At 35.3% G+C, this 20,859-nt stretch overlaps 2 protein-coding genes across 3 annotated transcripts; one reads left to right on the plus strand and one right to left on the minus strand.

The window, feature by feature from the left end:
* Positions 1 to 1,802: 1,802 nt before the first annotated feature.
* On the plus strand, positions 1,803 to 4,456 carry LOC103437908 (probable UDP-arabinopyranose mutase 2). Its single transcript, XM_008376433.4, has 4 exons — positions 1,803 to 2,429; positions 3,232 to 3,482; positions 3,571 to 3,739; positions 3,881 to 4,456. Exons 1-4 carry the CDS (start codon positions 2,103 to 2,105, stop codon positions 4,220 to 4,222), a joined length of 1,089 nt encoding a protein of 362 aa, XP_008374655.2. The 5' UTR covers positions 1,803 to 2,102; the 3' UTR covers positions 4,223 to 4,456.
* Positions 4,457 to 7,807: 3,351 nt separating this feature from the next.
* Positions 7,808 to 11,284, minus strand: LOC103409770 (squamosa promoter-binding-like protein 6). Of its 2 annotated transcripts, XM_070824189.1 has the most exons (4): positions 11,009 to 11,262; positions 9,890 to 10,777; positions 9,572 to 9,708; positions 7,808 to 8,861 (listed from the first exon to the last, which is right to left on the minus strand). In XM_070824189.1, exons 2-4 carry the CDS (start codon positions 10,402 to 10,404, stop codon positions 8,041 to 8,043), a joined length of 1,473 nt encoding a protein of 490 aa, XP_070680290.1. In that variant the 5' UTR covers positions 10,405 to 10,777; positions 11,009 to 11,262; the 3' UTR covers positions 7,808 to 8,040. The 2 variants fall into 2 exon arrangements, with proteins under 2 accessions (XP_070680290.1, XP_008346785.1); XM_008348563.4 differs by having other exon boundaries at positions 9,890 to 11,284.
* Positions 11,285 to 20,859: the final 9,575 nt, after the last annotated feature.

Here is a 20,859-nt window from a genome sequence, read left to right on the forward strand (position 1 = left end):
AATTGTCTAACTTGTCTTTCCTCAATTGAAAAATGTCTCAAGTTTGACTCACAAAAGTGGTGATGACAATATTGTTATAAGTTTGATGCTTAATTAGTCGCGCTTAGTTTAATTGTAGTGGCGTAGTTTTGATGAATGTATAGACTGTTAAACACAACCATAAAACTCGTAACAAGTCATCAGAAATCACGAGTGTTTTCATTCCATGAATTGTGATGGAGTTTAATTGATTTGCAAAGATTTCATATAAAATCTAGATTTAATTTTCTCGAAATCTCAAGGGGAGATGTGAGATTTGTGATTGCTTAAAATACACTACAAAATCTCTCATATTTCCTTGAATCCCTCAACTTTCTGAAATCCTTTAAAATCAATTCCTAACTGAATATATCTGAAACTTTATAAACTTCTTTAAAATCTTAATGGAATACACTAGAATTTTAAGGATTTTAATAAACTATCTTAAAATCTCAATTAACTACACTTTAAATTTTAAAAAATCACTGAAAATCATGATTGAATATTCCTAAATTTATTAAAAATAAAATAAAAATCCTCAAAATTTCAATTGAATATACCGCCCCAGTCTCAAAACCTACTATTTTAACATCATTTTTGCACGTAAATCAAAGATGAAAACCTAACTTCCGTCAACCAAACAGAGACTAAATGCTACTAAACCAATTCAACTGCTAAAACCCTTAATTAGGAGTGGACCAACTAATGACCAAACTCTACTAAATAAATTCCAGTTTTCAAATTTTGGATCTACCCCTTCAAAGAGGGGTAAACGTGAAAGAAGCTTGTGAAAGTGACAACTGGGTCAACACTCAAGCCTCAAAGACTGTTACAAAGTCGAGATCTACGGCAAAAGGCTCGGATCCAGTGGGCCTCTTGCTCACAGTAGTAAAAGTGTCGGTCGCGAACGCGTCGGGCTGGCGACGTGGCGGCTTCTGAAGGGTTTTGGGGGATATTTGGTTGGATTCCACAACAAGGACAAATGAGAATTTGACATTTGAAAAGAGGGCAGAAATGTCCACAGATCTGACAGCCACCGGCGACTTTGAAGGCGTCGCCTGCCGAATGCCACCAGGGCTCGGTGGTTTTTCCCCTAATTTAACCCTTCGCTTGGGGTTTGGCCAAGATTCTGTGCTTTTCTCGCCAATGTTGCCGTGATTTGAGCTACTTTGATGTGCTAGTACGTCAAAGTGTTTTAAGAATAGAATGTGATTCGAAGCGTTTTCATAACATTTGATAGAAAAAGTAAGAGTAATGGCGTTAGAGATATTAAATTTGTAAATAAAATTTTATAAATTAAATAACGTGAAAGTTGATGATTAAATTAATAGGGGGTGTTCCCCGGGCGAGGGGGAGGGCCGGGGAATCAGCTATACCCAGATTGTGTTTTTGTGGTCCTACTAATTTGGTTTTGATAGAAAACCAACAAAAATGGTAGGACCTAGAGAGAAAAGAGCAAAGATACAAATCACAAATAGAAGTATCAGAGATGAAAGGAAAAAGTGAAAGAAATAGTGTGATCACTTTTATACTAAATTTGCAACTAAACTGTATCGTGAATTTAAATTTTAACTTTTGATCACGGAGTTTTTTTCTAAATACCTTACCACGAACCTATTTATCCAATTAAGCTTTTAAAAACACTAATAAATCACACCATGATAATTATTTTTGCCTTTTTACTTTTCTAGCTTTCTCATTTGACCAATTAAGAATTAGACTTTGACCGAATCTACTTCCCTGTAACATTTCAAATCCCACTTGAATTCCCTTCCAATTTCCACAAGAGCAAAACAAGTACTTGGTTCACTTTTAAATCCCACAAAATCTCAAATTATGGTAACCTAATCAAAATCCTTACAAAATTATAATTTGTAATTACAAATTGTAAATGCAAATACATCTCTCCTCCCTCTTCTCACGTGCCGCCCTCTCTTCGCACGTGACAACCAGCCTTCAAATTCCTCTTCAAATACACGGACATCTCCCACACTTCCAACCAACACTCTCTAAACTCCAACCCATCCCTCTCTCTCTCTCCGTCCCTCTCTCTTGCTCTCCGTCGTTGAGAAGCAGCTGCAGCCATGGCGCAGTACAGCAAGGTCGCCCCGACCCCTCTTCTGAAAGACGAGCTCGACATCGTCATCCCCACCATCCGAAACCTCGATTTCCTCGAGATGTGGAGGCCCTTCTTCCAGCAGTACCACCTCATCATCGTCCAGGACGGCGACCCGTCGAAGGTGATCAAGGTCCCGGAGGGGTTCGACTACGAGCTCTACAACCGCAATGACATCAACCGGATTCTGGGTCCCAAGGCGTCCTGCATCTCCTTCAAGGACTCTGCTTGCAGATGCTTCGGCTACATGGTCTCCAAGAAGAAGTACATCTTCACCATCGACGACGATTGCTTTGTAAGTATCGCTTTCGGGTTTCGAAAACTTGGGATCTTAATTGGGGCTGTTTTGGATGTGGGATTTGATTTTTGAGTTGAAAAGGTTGGATCTTGGTGGGTTTTGTTGGGGTTTTCGAAATCTTCTTGTTCAATTGAACTTCGATTCGACTCGAATTGATTAGCTTGTGATGAAATTCTGTTGCTTTTGTTGTTTAGATCTGTTTCTGCTGCTAATGTTTGACTTATCCTCATCGTTTGCTTTTGTCAATGGACTTTACTTGCTTTGATCTGTGTTTCTTTCGAGTCATATTTTAATATCTTAGTTGCCTTTGGTTTGATCCGTTTCTTACCATGAGTTCTTTCCGTTAGTGTACTTAAATTCTTGTGTAGAGATGTTGTTTGTTAGTCATTGTCTTCTGATCCGGTTTCGGTGATAGCATGAATTATATAATTGCGATTCTATGATAGCGAAGTTTTTGCAAGATTCGTATTGTTTGCGTAAATCTTAGGTTCAGCACTAAGGTAATTGATATACTGTTTACTACATTCACAGATCTCCACCTTGCACTCAAGTCTGTTCGAATTATTGTTAGATTTACACTTAAAAGGTTTCAGCCCGTGAATATTGATTAAGATTAAAACGTTTAATTTCGGTTTCGTGTATTCGTTCTTTGAGTAGTGGTGTTTTGTATTTGGAACTGTTGCTGGAAATAGCAATGTTATGGTGCTGCTAATGTGTTTCAGATTTGATCGTTATCCTTACAATTCTTGTGAATTTGAGGTGTTATAACTTAAGTATGGTACTCTTTGTGAAAATGCAGGTTGCCAAAGATCCTTCTGGCAAAGATATCAATGCACTTGAGCAGCATATCAAGAACCTTCTGTCTCCGTCAACTCCATTTTTCTTCAACACCCTGTACGACCCATACCGTGAAGGTGCAGATTTCGTTCGTGGATACCCCTTCAGTCTACGTGAAGGCGTCCCAACCGCTGTTTCTCATGGCCTTTGGCTCAACATTCCGGACTATGATGCTCCCACCCAGCTTGTTAAGCCCCGAGAGAGAAACACCAGGTACATTGTTCTGCCATTTTCCATCCACTGGAATTGTGTATATGAGTTTATAAAATACTTGCTGACTATAATGTCTCTGTGTTTTCAGGTTTGTGGATGCAGTCCTGACCATTCCCAAGGGAACTCTTTTCCCCATGTGCGGCATGAATCTGGCATTCGACCGTGAGTTGATTGGACCTGCTATGTACTTTGGACTCATGGGTGATGGTCAGCCAATCGGGCGCTACGACGACATGTGGGCTGGCTGGTGCATGAAGGTATCTCTCAAAATATCTTTAAAGCCTGTTCATCTGTATTGTCCCTTGTTATTACATTGCAATGATTTCCAAATCAAAACACCCCGCCTTGTGTTTTCGAATTTTAGTGGCTCACATGAGTTGTCATTGTTGGATTTATAGGTTATTTGTGACCACTTGGGGTTGGGAGTGAAGACAGGATTGCCCTACATCTGGCATAGCAAGGCAAGCAACCCATTTGTGAACCTTAAGAAGGAATACAAAGGAATCTACTGGCAAGAGGAGTTGATCCCGTTTTTCCAGTCCGCCACCCTCCCAAAGGATTGCACCACCGTTCAGGGCTGCTACCTTGAACTCTCCAAGCAAGTCAAGGCCAAACTTGGCAAGGTCGATGAGTACTTCGTCAAGCTTGCAGATGCCATGGTCACATGGGTCGAAGCATGGGATGAGTTGAACCCAGTCGAAGGAAAGGCTGTTGAGGCTAACAAAGTTGTTGCGAAATAGATTGATTTCTGTTGACATTATCATTGCTTTCGATAGTCAGTCATAGGGCCTGTTTGTAATCTGATCGTCATTTTTTCCCCGAGCTCTTGGTTTCGAGCTACGGGAGTATTTATTTGGCGGATCGGAGAAGATGTTTTCTTATTTATCTCAGTTCCATGAGCTTAGAACAATAATATGATGACGGATATGTATTTCTATTACAATTTAAAGCGTTAGCTTATTTATTCGATTCAACGATGACTCAGTGACAGTTTTGTTTGTTATACTGTTTGTTCTCTCTCTCTCTCGTACTATTCGATTCGATCTAGGGCAATTGGTCAAGACAATATGTTTGTCTTATTGCGCAACTAAATTTGAATCTCCCTCCTCGTAAATTAGAATAAGTTTGTTTCTTTCGTTTGCCGACTTTTCGAGCATCTTTCCCGGCATCTAAAATAATGTAACCTTGGTGGGGATGCCAAAGAAAGAGTTGGCACAACGAAGTTTTGAATCTTTGGAACATTAGTCAACATCAAGTACGGAATTTCGTAAACAAGTGGAGCTGTTTTCAAAGTTCGAACTTTGAAAGGTGTCGAGGTAGAAATTGCAATCCTTCACCGGCGGTTTTCAAGGTTTTAAGGGCATCATACGTGTGACTTTCATTGATGTCGGACATGATGCCCTTGAGTGCGAGAAAGTTTTGAGTAAAGTTGTCCAATGCGAACCTCCAAGCAATAAAGTAACATTAAATTAACAAATATGGTTAAAAATTAGACTACTCGATTGCCGAAGGTAACCCATGTTATCATTCATATTTAATTTCCCATTTGATTTCACAATGCTTCTATAATTTCTTTCGGGTCGTTGTATGTGGGGTAGTCATTAATCTTGGGTGGGGTATTGTCAATATTAACAAGATTATGTTATTTCATTGAAGGGTTTTAATTGGGGAGGGGTGTATTACTTAGCCGTGTAGAACTACATGTAGATTTTTTTCAAATAAAAAATGAGTTGGGACATTTACCCCCAGTGAGCCTATAGTGGCTCCGTCTATGTTCGTAGGATTGTTATTATATAAGCACTATTTATTTTATTTTATTTTGATCCCACTAAACTCTACGTGAGTCTCATTTGGTATGAGAGCTGCTCTTCTCACTTCAGAAGAATGAGACCTCTTTCACAAGACTTATTGCCCGCCCCCACCCCCAAATATTTGATCCAAAACTTGGTGTGTGATAACTTGTGGAAAAAGTTGAGTTTTGAAGCATTTTTCTTCTTTGTAACTAAGCACTTTCTTTCTTGTGTTTTGACGTGCATTATGTTCCATTCCTTTTGCTCAATGTGGAAAAAATGCATTTTTCTAACAAGTCCTCCAAAAGTGCTTTCTCAACCACAAACGCTATGTGTTTCCTCTAATTTGAATTTGTGATGATGGATCCAACCAAATTGACTGAGAAGCAAGTGACATTATCTTTCCTTTTTCTTATCAGAATAGACCAAGCAAAAGACCAAGAAAGGCCAATGACACTATATAAAATGAGAAAAACTTTTAATATTGCCTTGTCAGGACTAACATCACTCTCATCTACCCCACAAAAAACAGAATTTTAATATTTTGGTCTCATTTAATCTGAGGGTGAGCCTTGGCGCAACATAAATGTTGTTATTTTGTAATCATAAGATCACAGGTTCGAGTCATGTAAGCTTATTTGGAAAGTAAGGGTAAGACTACAAACGGTAGACACCACCACCCCCACCCCCCCCCCAAAAAAAATAAATAAATAAATAAAACTTGCAATGTGGAGAGCCTTATTAGTTTGAAATGGCTCTTTGATCTCATATGTAACCCCACTCTAATCTTACTGAGAGAGTTGCCCTATTTAGCAGTCCTACCCACGATTCTCTCCCACACAAACGAGATTGAAAATTAAGGTAGAGCGACTCTAGTTATTTTAATAAATAAATGAGACCAACTATAGTTGAATGCATGTAACTCTGACAAAATTAGAAGTTTAAATACCATATTATTACCCATTGCTTTTTTTTTTTTTTTTTGAACAATATCACCCATTGCTTTGGCCTGCAGGCTTTGTGTGCTGAATGTAAACTCAATTATTATGGACTGCCAGATTGGTAAAAGCAGATCTGGATTCTGAAAGATACATAACTACACAATTAGAAAAGTATATTCCTATATGCACGGCATCCACCCATGCAGTGAGAAGAGTCTTTGTCAACTCAAACAGTTAGAACCGTTGAGAATAACTTGCATGTAAATGAGACGCTAATATACGATATTTGGAATCAATCACGTGTTGCTATGTGGTCAAGTTATAAAAATTACGACGGTGTGTGATAGGTTTATAAAACCACCACCATCATTCATTGCCAAAGAAATACAAAGTTAATATAAAAGTAAATTCTTGTAGTGTAAACGGAGCCAGCGATTAGTTCCTGTGTTAATTTCTTTGAAACTTTAGCCAAATATATATGTGATTTACAAGACAATGCGTGAGGATGTGAAGATAAAAAGTCTCATATCGGTGAAAGGAGAAACTGTGCAAAAGCTTATAAGAGGTTGGTCTACTCCCCCTATTGCCAATTGGTTTTATGGTTAAACCTCTGCTTTCTTCATGGTATCAAAGTTGGTTGGCCCATGTGTGAAGCACAACAACCAACGTGCTCTACGTCACCCATTTTCTGTCATTTACATGTTAGACTTGAAAATTCGCCATACGGGAGAAGGCGTGTGAGCACATTGATGAGGGACCAAACCATGCAAGAATTTATATAAAGTTTGATGGTGGAATCTTAACTTTCTTCGCAATGTATTCTAGTCTATTAAAAATGATTGCCAGATAACAGATTGTACTGCGATAAATTTCTGGGAGCTTAATTTGTTTTGTGCAAGCTTTTGGTGCGTTTGGTAAGAACCATTTTACCCGAAGTTTTGGTGCTTACCTGGAGTTTCTGATGCGTATCTAGCAGCTCTTGAACTACTGTCGGTTCGATATAGCTTACTTATGAAGCAAGTATCCTTTATTTTCTTCGGCAAAAACAAACTTACCCTTTGCTTGTGCTGCTTGCACTGCCTGCAAACTCACCTGTTATCGAGCTTTTCGGGGATAGTCTGTGCTTAACTAGAGAAGATTTAAGTCGTAACTAGTCTTATAAGATTGTGCAGTGAAGTAATCTTACGACTTCGTACAGCAAAACAATTAAACACTTCCTATATAAATCAGTAAATAACGTTCATCACGAAATGGTATGCAGAAAGATAAGAAACGGAACTTTATACGTGAGGATGTCAGTTTCAAAGCAGAAACTTATCCATAAAACTTCTTGAGAATGCAGAGAATAAAGAGAACCGAGGAGATTAAGACAATCATTTTAGAACGTATACAAGAACTCAAACGTAGTTCGCGGCAGGCTAAATGATGTACTTAAAGTTTGTAGTTTTTCTTGTACACTCCAACTGCTACTATCAATGTCTCTCAAGGAGATCCATGGTAGATTTGTTCCCAACTGCGACATGCATTCACACTTCGCGTCCTGTCTAATTACAGTCGGGATACTTTACTCTCTGATATCAAAGGAAGTCCAAAATAGTAATAAGATGAATTCAAATAGAAATTGGACTGTGAATACAGCAGAGATTATTGTAAATTACAAAGTGACAGGTTCGTGCGAACTAATGACACATGTTTCTCAAGTCGAGTCCAAATATATTTTTCGGACATATTCATTCTTCAACGTGGCATATAATCGATGATACAAGGCAGCCATTTGGATTTTTAATCACCGTGATAGAATTCAAAGTTACTGTGGTACACATCAACTTACCTTATTTGCAGATCACTTTTTAAGTGATTCTCAGTAAAGCAGAAAGCATCATTTTCCTGCTTCACCAGCATGGATTGCCGTTGATCCTCTACTCGTTGGAGCTGCGATGACAGTTGAAGCAAGTTGATAGTGGCTCCATCTTGAAAGGGTAGACGATCTTTTGTGTTCACAAAACCTGATCCTTGGAAAATCCCATCTGAGATTCCAAAATCATCGGTATCATCACAACCATTAGATAGCGGCATGGGACTCAGGTGATTGCCAGCTCCAGAATTCATTCCTGAAGAAGGGAAGTTATGGCTGGCTGGTATGACTAAGGGACGCGCAATAGGAATTCCTGACAAATAGCCTGAAGAGTTCTGTGATTGAGATGACAGAAGAGAGAGAGCACAGCCAGAGTCTGAGATTCCCAATAATCCTTGAACTGCTGAAGCAGTGTCAAAAACATTGAAGTTTTGACTTCCTAATGCGGTCTCATGAAAAATAGAATGTGAACCGGAACTTAGGCCTCTCGCATCTTGTGGATATTGACTACCGTTCTGACCAAATATGCTTGCATTTTGAGGATTAGTTCCGTTTTCATGAAATGGGGGATACTGTTTGCCAATATCGTAAGAAGGGAGGACAGGTTTCGAATGCAGATGCCCGTTTGCAACAGGCATCCCCAAAAAAGGCCCATAATGAGTCCCGCCTTCAACTTTTAGGCGCCTGCACCAGTCACTTGTTCCATATTTCTCAGGATTCAAATTGCCACTAGGGAGTATCTCTTGGCAGATAAAAGATGCAGTAGTTAACATATTCCCTTCAAATCTGCCACCTGCAAAATGTGCATACTTTAAAATAAGCAATGCAACTGAATGCTTCAAAACAGTAGATGGAGTAATGATTCTCTAATCAAACACTGCAAGAACAGTAAGTTATACAGGAGAATCCTCATCCTAAATTTGATTGGAGTCTTAAGAAACATGAGTCATGAGAATAACACATAACATTTAATTGTTGCCAACTAGTTAGATTTATTTGTCTTAAACACAAGTTTCGTCAAATTGGGTGCATGTTGGGTCCTTTTGAAGATTTTGCGTTGAATTCTAGAGAAATCGTAACAAAAACATATGACCATACTTCACACAGATAAGATGACTCTTATTAAGGCTTTTTCATCCATAGTGGTGTTCAACGAGCTTGACTTACTTAAAGAAACTATCTCTTACGTATTCCGGCATAAATTTCAATTGTATATTAGGCCTAACCCTCCGAGGCAAAAGGTTTCAGCTCAATGTTGCAGCTGCAATATGCAGCCAGTAGACACATTCCTCCATTACTAAGGCTTGATTTTCGACACGGTAAATTAGATCAGAAAACAAATTTTCATCGATAAGGGTTGACAATATGTAGAGGACAGGGATGCACAAGAGTTGACGGCATGTTTCTATTGCAGTTGAGGACAAAGGAGAGGGAGGGGAGGGGGGGACCACGAATGTAAGGACAATCAAAGATTAGAAATGAACTATTAATTTTCATTAATACCATCAAATGACTGAGGGAACCTCTCAGCTCTTCCAGAATGACTCCCAATCTGAGGCTTTCTCCGCCGCTCGTTGTGTCCTGCAAGGCGCTTACGACAGCTACGCTTACCATCATCAAATTCACCCAACAAATGAAACCTGTATGGTCAAAAGCTAGAACGTATTATATCAGCAAGCAATAAGAACCATATCATTAGAAAAGCAGTTCGATTCAAAATCCTGTTGGGTTTAACTAAAGTGTACAAAAAATCAGAAAGCAAAATGTTTGTGGCAAACCAAAGAACGTGAATTCAATCAAGATGTTATAAACATGACCAACCTGCTACATTGTTGACAAAACCTTTGTTCTATGCCATTGATAATAACTTTCGCAGTCTTCGAGTGAACCTCGCAGACTTTATGCCTCTTGTGGTAGTCCTTACAGGAGCTAAGATCCTTGTTGCAACCATAAACCTGGCAGTAGGCGGGCTGAGAATACACACCCGAAACACGCATTCTCTTCGTAGGTGTGGATGATTCAGATGAGGACAACATGGGAGTTCCTTTAGACAATTTAGAGCTATGAACACCTTTGTGATCAGCCAATCTCCCTAGTTTTAAATCAATGAGTGAAGAATCCCTACTGCTGGAGTCCACAATGGAGCTCGAAATCCTCGAAAAGGATTCGGCTTCACCCGAAAACAAATTCGGGGTAGACATACTTGTGCTCACTACATCTCTAATTGAATCACTCTGCAAATGTTTGCCCACCATTTCTGGCAAACCCAAGTTACCCAACTCCCCAAAACCTTGACTTTCCATGAAGGTACATGGGATTTTCAGTTCCCAACCCATCAAACCATTTCAACTTCTAGAAAGTGAATCAGTATGTGAAAATGTTTCATCTGATACAACAAACCCTTTCCCTTCAGAAATACAGCTCCAAGATTCCATTGAATGTAAAAAAATAAAAAAATAAAATCACAATTTACAAAAATCTAACCAAATCCCACTTCAAATTATGCCAGAAAATTATCTAACTTTTTACCCAAGGATCAACTGACTATTAAAAAAAAAAAATCTCAACTTTATACCAAAAAAGAAGAAGAAAGGACTGCACCAAGTTTTCTACTTGGAATCCAAACTCATGAGAATATCATTTTCTGGGAAGCCAAACAGATTGTAAAGGAAACCCCATCAGGATTGTATGAAGATAAATATAACCAAACTGCAAAACAAACTGAATTCAATCAAGAAGCATTGAAGGAAGAGGTAAAAAAACTATTCATGCTCAATGGAAAGGAAAGGACTGAATAAGTGGGAAAAAAAAAGCAACCAAAAGCCAACAAAACAGCAGAGTATTCAGGTACTGAATGGAAAAACTAATCAGCACCTGATAGAAAGGATAACCAAAAGTTGCCCAAAAGAGAGAGAGAGAGAGAGAGAGAGTTCACTTTACCAGTGTAAAGGTGGAGAGTAGGTATAGTGTGGTATTATGGGGTTGAGGCAGACACACCCAAATTTGGAAGAGAATTTAGTAAATTTTAAACTCCATGGAAGAGCATGCAGAAGCTAACCTGCTATTTTGAGAGAGAGAGAGAGAGAGAGACCATTGAACAGAACTGCAACTTTATTAATTTAGAAAGAGAGAGAGGGAGAGAGAGTGAAACCATTGAACAGAACTGCAACTTTATTTAATTTAGAAAGCAAAAGAAGCTTACCCACTTTTTCCCTTGTTTAGTAGGAAGAAGACCCAAGGCATGTCTATTTCCACAATTCCAATTAACTACCCTATTTTTCTTCTCTTCGTTACAATAATAGAGCTATTTTTTTATTGTTTTCAATGTAATATTTTAAACTATTCTAATTAATAATCGAAAGCATGTCAATTTATTTCTTTAGATGTAAAAAAAAGAAAGTCAAAAAGATTATTCCCGATCACTGATCTACAATCAACTTACAAATTTTTCTCCTATAAAAAAAAGGTGATGAAGACCCTATAAATTTTAAATCATTGAGGCTATAGTGTTATATGGTGTGAGCGAGGGAAAAAAAATGTTGGTAGAAGTGAAACTTGCAGACAGAAGTTTGATTGAAAACACAAATTTAAAATATATAAATTGAAGTAGGTATAAAAAAAAACAGAAAGCTCATATACACATGTGAGTATTAGAAGACTTTTTATATTAATATTCTACAAAATGTTGAATACTCTACTCTACTATGCAATGATAATTTTGACCTTATTAGGTTTTAAAAAAAAAGGAGACTTTGGATGCGGTCCCTAGTTATGAATAATCTTTTACTGAAACTTTGTTGGTTTTCAATTTTTGATCCAAGTCCCTAAAATTAATTGATAATTTATTTCTATGTACGTTACTATATTTTTTAAATTAAAAATTAAAATTTATAGTTGTTTATAGTAATGAGATTTTAAATAAAAAACATAATTTGTGGGATTAAAAATATTAAAATATAAATATACTATTGTGCGTGTGTGTGTAAACATGGGTACATTCATAAAAAAATAACCAAAAAATTATTGTATCAAAACATGGGTACATTCTTCAAAATGGGTACATTTAGCAAAAATAAAAATGGGTACAAATAAATAAAAAAATATGGGTACAATACAAATAAAACTTTAAAAAATATGGGCACAAAAAGAAATTAATATATGGGTACAAATTAAAATTGAAAGGAAAATTGGTACAAATTAAAAAAGGGTTGCAAATTAAAAATGGGTACAAACTAAAAATAAAAATATATGATAAAAAATTTAGCCATAAATATAAATATACTAATTGTAACATTTTTAATATTAAATGAATATATTTAGAAATAAAAAATATTTTATTATTGAAATAATTAATGATATTATTAATACAAAGGACCTTGATCAAAAATTGAAAAGTAATAAGGTTTTAATCAATAGAGTAGTAAAAATAAGGATGAAAACCTAATTACTCCTAAAAAAAATAAAAATTTATAAATACACCACAAATCACTTTTAGTGTATTATTTATCTTCTCAACTATCAAAACTCTCTCATCCTCCATTGTTGAACAAAACTCTAACCAATGAAACTATAAACATATTGATTGAGAAAAATTATTTTTGACGAATGGAACACGAAATCGATGTTTCGAAAGCTTCACATGAGATAAGACTTCATATTTTTCATTCTTTTAGTGATTTCGATGACATCGATAATTATTTAATCTTGCGTTTGTTGCATTATTTAAACTTTTATATTCATATTCATCTTTTAGGGTTCATATTAATCTTGCGTACCCAATAACATGAGTCGTAGTAGTGCTAGAGTCATGTACTACTTTTACAAATTGAGGATAGCCATTCTCCACAGGAACTCCTACTCTCAATCTTTTGCCGTTTGTCAGGATCTCCCATCCTTTAGGAACTAAGGCAGAATCTCTAGGCCATATAATAGGTCCAACATTGGATATAGAAGTTTGAATAAGGATCACTTGTGTTTTTCGAATTAGCACGCGTTAATAAGATGATTTCAAACTATACTAAGATGATTTTAAATCATCATTTTGAAATCATTCGGCAAACTAAACGTTCAAATGATTTGAAATCTTTCGGTAAACTAAACGTTCTAATGGTTATATTCAATCCCTTAAATTAAAAATGAGTGTTATAAGATTTGAGTAGGAGTGTGATATCTACACACCCTTTTTTACTTCTCTCACATCTTTTTAATTTTCGACCGTCGAACGAGATGAATTAAAGAAGATCAAAAGACAGAAATTAACAAATGATGTGGGAGAAGTAAAAAGGGGTGTGTGGATAGCACACCCCTTTGAGAAATGTGGGGTATAAAGAAAATATGGGGTGTACATACAAAATATAAGATGTATATTGAGAATGTGGGGTATTATGGGAAAGTATATGGGATGTATTAAGATAATTTTTAAGTGAAAAAGTAAATATAAGGTGTATTAAGTAAGTGGAGTTTATTCAACAATTTATAAGATGTTAATATAATAAACCTATTAAAATGAGCCAAAAGGAATAAACTGAGGCAGTCAGATTTATTTAATTAGAAACCAAAACCAGAGAGTTTGATTAGTTTAAGAATAATCCTTGGAAGCGAGGAAAACATGGCTTGAATTAAAGCACGCCCCATCATCACCATCATCACCACCACCACCAATAGCCAATCCAAAGCCATGCAAATGGAGAAATTTTCAATATGTCGTAAACCCTATTGGTATATCAAATGTCATAATATAAGTGATTAGAAGTTTTTTATTTAAGAATTTAGCCACTTGTATTATGATAATTGATGTATCCGATTATATTCTCTTATGCAATAAGAGTGATGTCCAACAAGTCTATATTGACTAACTATTTTAACAAATTTGCACAAATGGCCTCAAAGTTTTCTAGTTTTGTGCAATTACCATATAGAGTTAATGAATCTACAATTAACCACCATCAAACTGTGATACAATTTATTAACTATGCGGCTATTCCCATGTTCCATTCATCCTTCCGTCAAATGATAGCGTGTAACATGAACACCTACCATTTTTTAACGCGATTATAGTCATGTCACTCAACTAGAGTCTGTTCTTCTACTTGTGGCTACTTCTCCGCCTTAAATTTGAAGAGAGTTTTTACAGAAAATAGAGGGAATTTTTAATGCCTAGTTCATGTGCTAATTTGATAAAACTGAGAAAGTAATGTGTCATTTGTTCAAATTCCACACCTTTCCAATTGTTGTTTATTTACCAAACAGTCTCTATCACAGTATCACTCGTGCCCTGACTGGCTGGAGCGTACATGCAAACGCTCTGGAAGGAGAGTGGGGATGGAACAATTCACTTGCAGAGATGGGGTGCTTTCACAGGAGTCATCTCTCTCAATCTGCTGGGTTTAAACTTTGAGATATTGGGTGTAGATCTTTCTTTGATTGGGGTGGTGCCCAGTGGATATGGATAGTGGATAGTGGTGGTGGGAAGTTTGCCCCAAACCCAACAGTCCACTTTGTCCTTGCTTTTGAAAAAGGAGGATTGGACATGCAAACTCTAACGTCATCCACTCAAACGATCAAGTACACGCTATAAAATCATAATTCACCCGATTCTAGTTTGATTTTTGTCCATTTTTCGGTGTCTCGAAGTGGCGTGAAACACATTTTTTATTTATTTATTTGTAATTGCATTTGAACTTAGATTTTTTTATTTTTTTATTTTTTTGATTCAGGTGATATTCTAATCACTTTTAAACCAAATCATGAAAAAATTGATCAGAACTTGAGTGCCAAGGAGAAACATATTATTTTAGTCAATTTCATTACGCTAATTTGCAAATATCCTTTAATAGTACATACTAGTACCGTTTAAATATATATTCATCGCATATTTTCTTGTTAGAAAACCGAAATTATGTTGATTGTGATGCTATGAATCACAAGCATGATTTAGGAAACCGAAATTACTAATTAAAAAGAGGAAGGACACGATTCTTAAAAAAGGACGGCAATCGGCACAATGTTTTTCTCAATTTCTCAGTACCTAACATCTTGTCTCTTCTTGTTTTAGTCAAATTACATCTTTATCTATATTTTTAATTTCTCTCATCTCTATGAAGTTCAAAAAATAAAGATGATAACAAGTAGTTGAATTAAGCTAGTTGGTGCAGTCATTTATGTTAAATTTGTACATAAATGTGAGAGATCAAGTACGCTTTGAATTTTCTGTTTTTATTTAATAAAATTTCACTTTGTGACATCGAAGTTTCATTCAAACAAATACACTTTAACTATTAGAAATCAAAATAAAAAAGTTGTTCAATCCAAATATAGTAATTGTTAGATTTCTACTCACGTGTCCTAAGTTTGAAACTTCTCTCTCTTAACCTTTTGTAAAAGTTTAGAACCTTCTCCTTCTAATTAATAATAACATTTAAAAAAAAAAGAATGGTAACATATGATGTCTTGAATTTGGCATAACCCACCGGAATGCACAAAATATTCCAACCAATCAATCAAACAATTTTTAGTCCAACCAATTAAAATGGTTGACTGACATCAGTGACTTGTATTAGTACATCATGTACAAGTTATTTTATTATAAATCACATTTAATGAAAGACCCTGAAAATAAAAAGTCCTTCAAGTCAATTAGCTGCAGAAAAGTATGATATAATATCGACCACAAATATTATGTTTTGTTTTTATTTTATTTCTGCCGACGATACAGGAAAGACCAAAAAACTAATCACAAAGACTTACAGTTCTTGTTTTTTTTCATTTTTTTTGGTAAAGAAGACTTGCAATTGCAAGTCTTTCTCCAACTAAGAAAACGAAAGTCTTGACCAAGGGAGGGTTGATCCATGTCAAATGGGAGAATGAGTACTGATTTGGTACTGAAATGATTTTATAAAAAGTGAGTATAAAAAAAAGTTGAGTTTAAAGGAGTATTTGATAAACACTTAAAAACAGCTTATTTTCACAGTTTTAGATGAAAAAAGTTGAAAACATGAAGCAGCAAAAATGAACTTATTCTCACAGTACAGCAGAAGCTATTTTTTTTCAAAGCATAACAATACCAAATCAGCCCTGACTCCTCTCAAAGTGAGGGATGTGACTATTATTCTCCTATGAAATTGAGTTTTTAGAAGTTTATTCGATTTAGATATTAGCTAGCGTAACTGCTGAAAATATTAATCTCAGGAAAAAAATTTGTTTGTACTTAAACAAAATTAAGTTATTTTTTATATTACCAATTAGTTTTATGATAAAACTTCAAATTGCTTCACGTTATCATAGCAGATTGTCCCATGTGGAAGCCCAACAACTACACAACTCTACGTTACTAAATTTGTGTTGTCGATCAATGTGTTAGACTTGAAAGTATGCCACACATGAGAGTTTGTATTGATAATATTGATCCCACATCGAGAAAAAAGGCAATACATTTGTTTATAATTTACTTCTTATATTGCTAATTAATTTTAGGGAATTTTAACGAAAAACACTTGGTACTGGTCACTTTAACGAAAAACCACATTTTTACACTAAAAAGTCAATCCTGGTACTATTCATTTTACCCTTTATTTTGTCCTTATCATTAAAACTCAAAGTTTTCAAGCATTTTTCATTAGTTTTCCTTTAATTTTATGGTGTAAAGTCAAATTTCATTGGCAAATTATTATATGAAAACGACATTAAAATGCCACGTGTAAAATCTTGACAAAACTTAGGCATCAGAGTGAATGCAAAAGTATATGTTGCCACTTTGTGTTCACGTGCTTATATAATGAAAGGGCTTCGAGAGATTGTAGATTGAGCCCTTCAGAGTTAGGGCGGAGACAAAACCCTACATCCTACTTCATGCACCAACCTGTTATTCATCTTTGGTTGCTGCAGGTGTTTGAAAGCTTCAAGAGCACAAATTTACTATAGGAAAGTTCTGAAATGCTTGGCTAAATGGAGATAATTGGGATTTAAGATGTTCATATATATAACTTTGGCTCACAAATTACATGCAAAAGTGATATTATACGGACATTTTACACCCACAAAACATGGACTACAGAGAATGACCATGAGGCAATGTTCTCTTGTTAGATATATGTTTTATACAATTCAATTCAATAAGGATGACATCTTTTAGCAAAATCCATCTGTAATAGCTAGCATAGTCTAAAGATTAAGGAAACAATAATTTCTTTTAGATTTAGATTGGGAGATTAAAATTAGGGTTAACTGTACTTTACACCATAAGATTTAAGGATCCTCTGTTTGTAGCTGTTTGATTAAATTTAAATGGTCCAAAATCATTGATCAGGCTGCTCAGTTTTTGGGAATCTAGAGAGGATCCGGTTTGTTAGTACTCTTGCTAACATACTGCTGTGCGAAGCCTACGCAGCCAACACACAGAGAGAGAGAGAGGGAGAGAGAGAGAGAGAGAGAGAGAGTGAGTGTTGTGACCAACCTATGACAAGATAGATCGATATTTAGTTCTATGTTACTCATGTAGTCAAACATAACCTGGTAGGATGCTGCATGGCCTCAAAATTATGCATCGACCCAATATTATGGAGATCGAAGATGGGTACACGAGCTGCGTACAGCTGGGACTGTTTAATTATTTCCAACTATAAACTAACAAATACCATCAATGTCGTGGGTTTAAATCAATCGCAGCTGGCGTCGTCCTCTTACAAAGCGACAAAGGTGACACCTTTAAACCTGGCCTGCAGCTCCCCATCCTTTGGAGCGCTGACGGTATTACATCTACGTAAGCGGCGAAGTTAAGAATTAACGGAGGAGAGATGGATTTAAAAGAGTGCAAAATTAAAAAAAAAATGTCAATAATCAAATCCATTTAGATAGTAAACAATGTTAATGTCGTCAATTATATATTAATACAAATAAGTTACAATTGTTAGATCATCTCCAAACCTGGGCTAAAAGCTAAATTACCCTCCAAATTACCCCCCCCAAACACTCTCCAACCCATGTTAAAATTTTAGGCTAAATGCCAAATGTTATTTCTGGACCAAATACCCCCCCCAGCTTTCCCCCCGGGCTAAATGCCAAATGGTTATCGGAATTTAATTTTTTTTAGATTAAAATGTTCATAAAATTAATTTACAATTCATAAAATTAATTTACAATAATCTACATATTTATTTATTTAAAAAAAATTGATTTAAGAAAAAAATTAGCCTAAGTTCATTCTTTAATAATTCCGGGCTAAAATTTTAGAGCAGAAGAGTTGGAGCAGAAAAGATGTTTTTGGGCTAAAAGCCAAATTTTCCAAGCTAAAAAATTTGGCTTTTAGCCCAAGGGTTGGAGATGGTCTTACTGGTGAGGTTTTATATTTGAAAATGTCGTATAATAGGTTCATTATCAATAAAAACAAATACATTTCTTCTAATATTAACAACTATGCTATTAGTCAGTCATTAATATCTCATTTTGTTACACAACATAGTTTCACAATCTTTGTAATAAAAAAAACTCTTTCCACCGAAATGGTTGTATCCTGTGCCTACCAAAAGAGAAATCAAAACGTAAAAACAAAGAAAATGGGAAGAAGAAGTGACGGGAGACAGAGAAAGGGAAGAACCCGATAAGTAAAAGACAAAGGAAAAAGAACACAAAAAGAATACAGCAGGGTTAATTTACAGCCGCACGATTTTACAAAGTGATCTAACGGTTGAAAGTGTGATCCCCGTTATTTTAGAAAAATTTGGATCCCTTTGCTTATATAAATTGTACGATAGCTTATGTCAAACTAATATAAAATTTGAAAATGTATTAAAAAAAAAAAGTTTTAACGAAACACTTTCGGTATTGTTCACTTTTAAAGAAAAAACATATTTTTACCTTTTTCTGGTACTATTTACTACACATTTATTTTTCTTTTTTTCATTAAAACTAAATTCTTTTTGAACTTTTAGTTAGTTTTATGAAGAAAAAAAAACTAAAACATGAAATTAAAATTAAAATTAATTCCAAGTAGACCTACCGCACTCCATCCATAGTCTAAAATATGCATAATATCCCGATATTTCCATCGAAATTTCGGTGTTTTTGGACTACAGATATTTCTGATATCATCGATATTTTAGACTTTGCTAAGTCACTCATGTATCTTACCATGCAATGTATAAAGTGTAAAATATTGTACTAATTCATTATATATAAATGATTATGGTGTGTTTAAACTTCTTTAATTAATTACTACATATTTTCTACACTCACAATATTTGCCAGCTCGCTATATAATCATCTTAAATAAGTTATATCTATCATGCAATGCATTTCCTTCCAATTTTTTCTGATAAACTAATATATAATTGACTAAATAAACATCCTGCAAAGTTTCAATAAAAATTTCAATCTTTTTCTTACAATTTCCGTGATTTTTATTCAATTTTTATCGGTATCGATAATATTCCGATATTTCCGTATTTTTTGACTACCAATATTTCCGATATCATCGATATTTTATACTTGACTCTATCCCACCCATTCAAACCACCACTACGACCATATCACCCATCTAAACGACCAAACCACGAACCACTACCACGACTAGACCATCCATCCAAGCTGCCGGACCACTCATCCAAATCGCAGTTACAACCAGACCACCCAACCACCACTAAGCCCAACTTCTCCCCTCGCCTAACGGTCCTAACTTTCACAACTCGCATCCACCACATTGGCATGCCCATCTCGATCTATCGTTCCCAACCATCAACCACACCAGTTTCAATTGTTTTCTTTAAAATTTCAATTTCATTTCCATAAACCTATCTCGATCCATCTGTGTGTACTCTCTCACAAATTGAAGAAGTAGACTCTTCTCTCCCATTGATAATTTTGTCTGATCATCCAAGGGAAGGATTCGATCTCACGAGATAGCAAGCTGGAGTTTAGAGAGGAGACGGTGAGGAGAAAGAAAGACGATGTGCAGAAAGAAAAGGTAGGATCGCCATTTAGAAATAGGGTAAATTACGGTTTAACTCTCTGAACCATCACCTCAGTTGAAATTGACATTTTAAATTATTTTTTTGGTAAATTAACTTTATGAACTATTTAAAATCAGTCAATTAACCCCTTAGATTGTGTAATCAATTTTGTCAAATTCAAGGGCAAATTAGTTGTTTCATCATCAATTGTTATTTGTCAGCTATAACTACCAATAAAATTTTGAGACAGACACATAATCATTCAAAAACATATAGCATAATGAGAAAACATAAAAAAAAAAAATGAAACGTTTACATAACGGACCATCTCACTTTATCATTACACATTATTTGTCTTCAAATGTCATAAGTTCATTACTGGTTATAGTTGGCAAGTAAGAATTGATGAAGAAAATATTAATTTTCTTTTGAATTTGACGAAGTTGTGGATGGAATCTACTGATAAGGGGTTAATTGGCTGATTTCAAATAGTTAAGATGGTTAGTTTACCAAAAAAATAGTTCAGGGGATCAATTTTAATTAAAGTAATAGTTCAAAGGGTCAAATGACAATTTACCCTTAAAAAAGTTAAGGACTCCCAAATTAGTACTAAATTCCTTTCAACTCCCTTCAAATTTGTGAGGATGTGCGAACAATTGATCAACTTTACAAGGTAAAACATAAAAATAAAAATCTTGTTAGGACTTATAACTTTATAAGGAGTTGAATCACTTTTCGTTAACTGTCAATTAATAATTATAAAACAATCTCAACTTTCTTCAAAACTCTCGACCAATTGTCTTTAAATATTTATTTTGTTGTTTGATAGTTGAAGTGGGAAAATTGGAA

Source organism: Malus domestica, chromosome 06 (genome assembly GCF_042453785.1).
Source record: "Malus domestica chromosome 06, GDT2T_hap1".
Classification (NCBI taxonomy): Eukaryota; Viridiplantae; Streptophyta; class Magnoliopsida; order Rosales; family Rosaceae; genus Malus; species Malus domestica.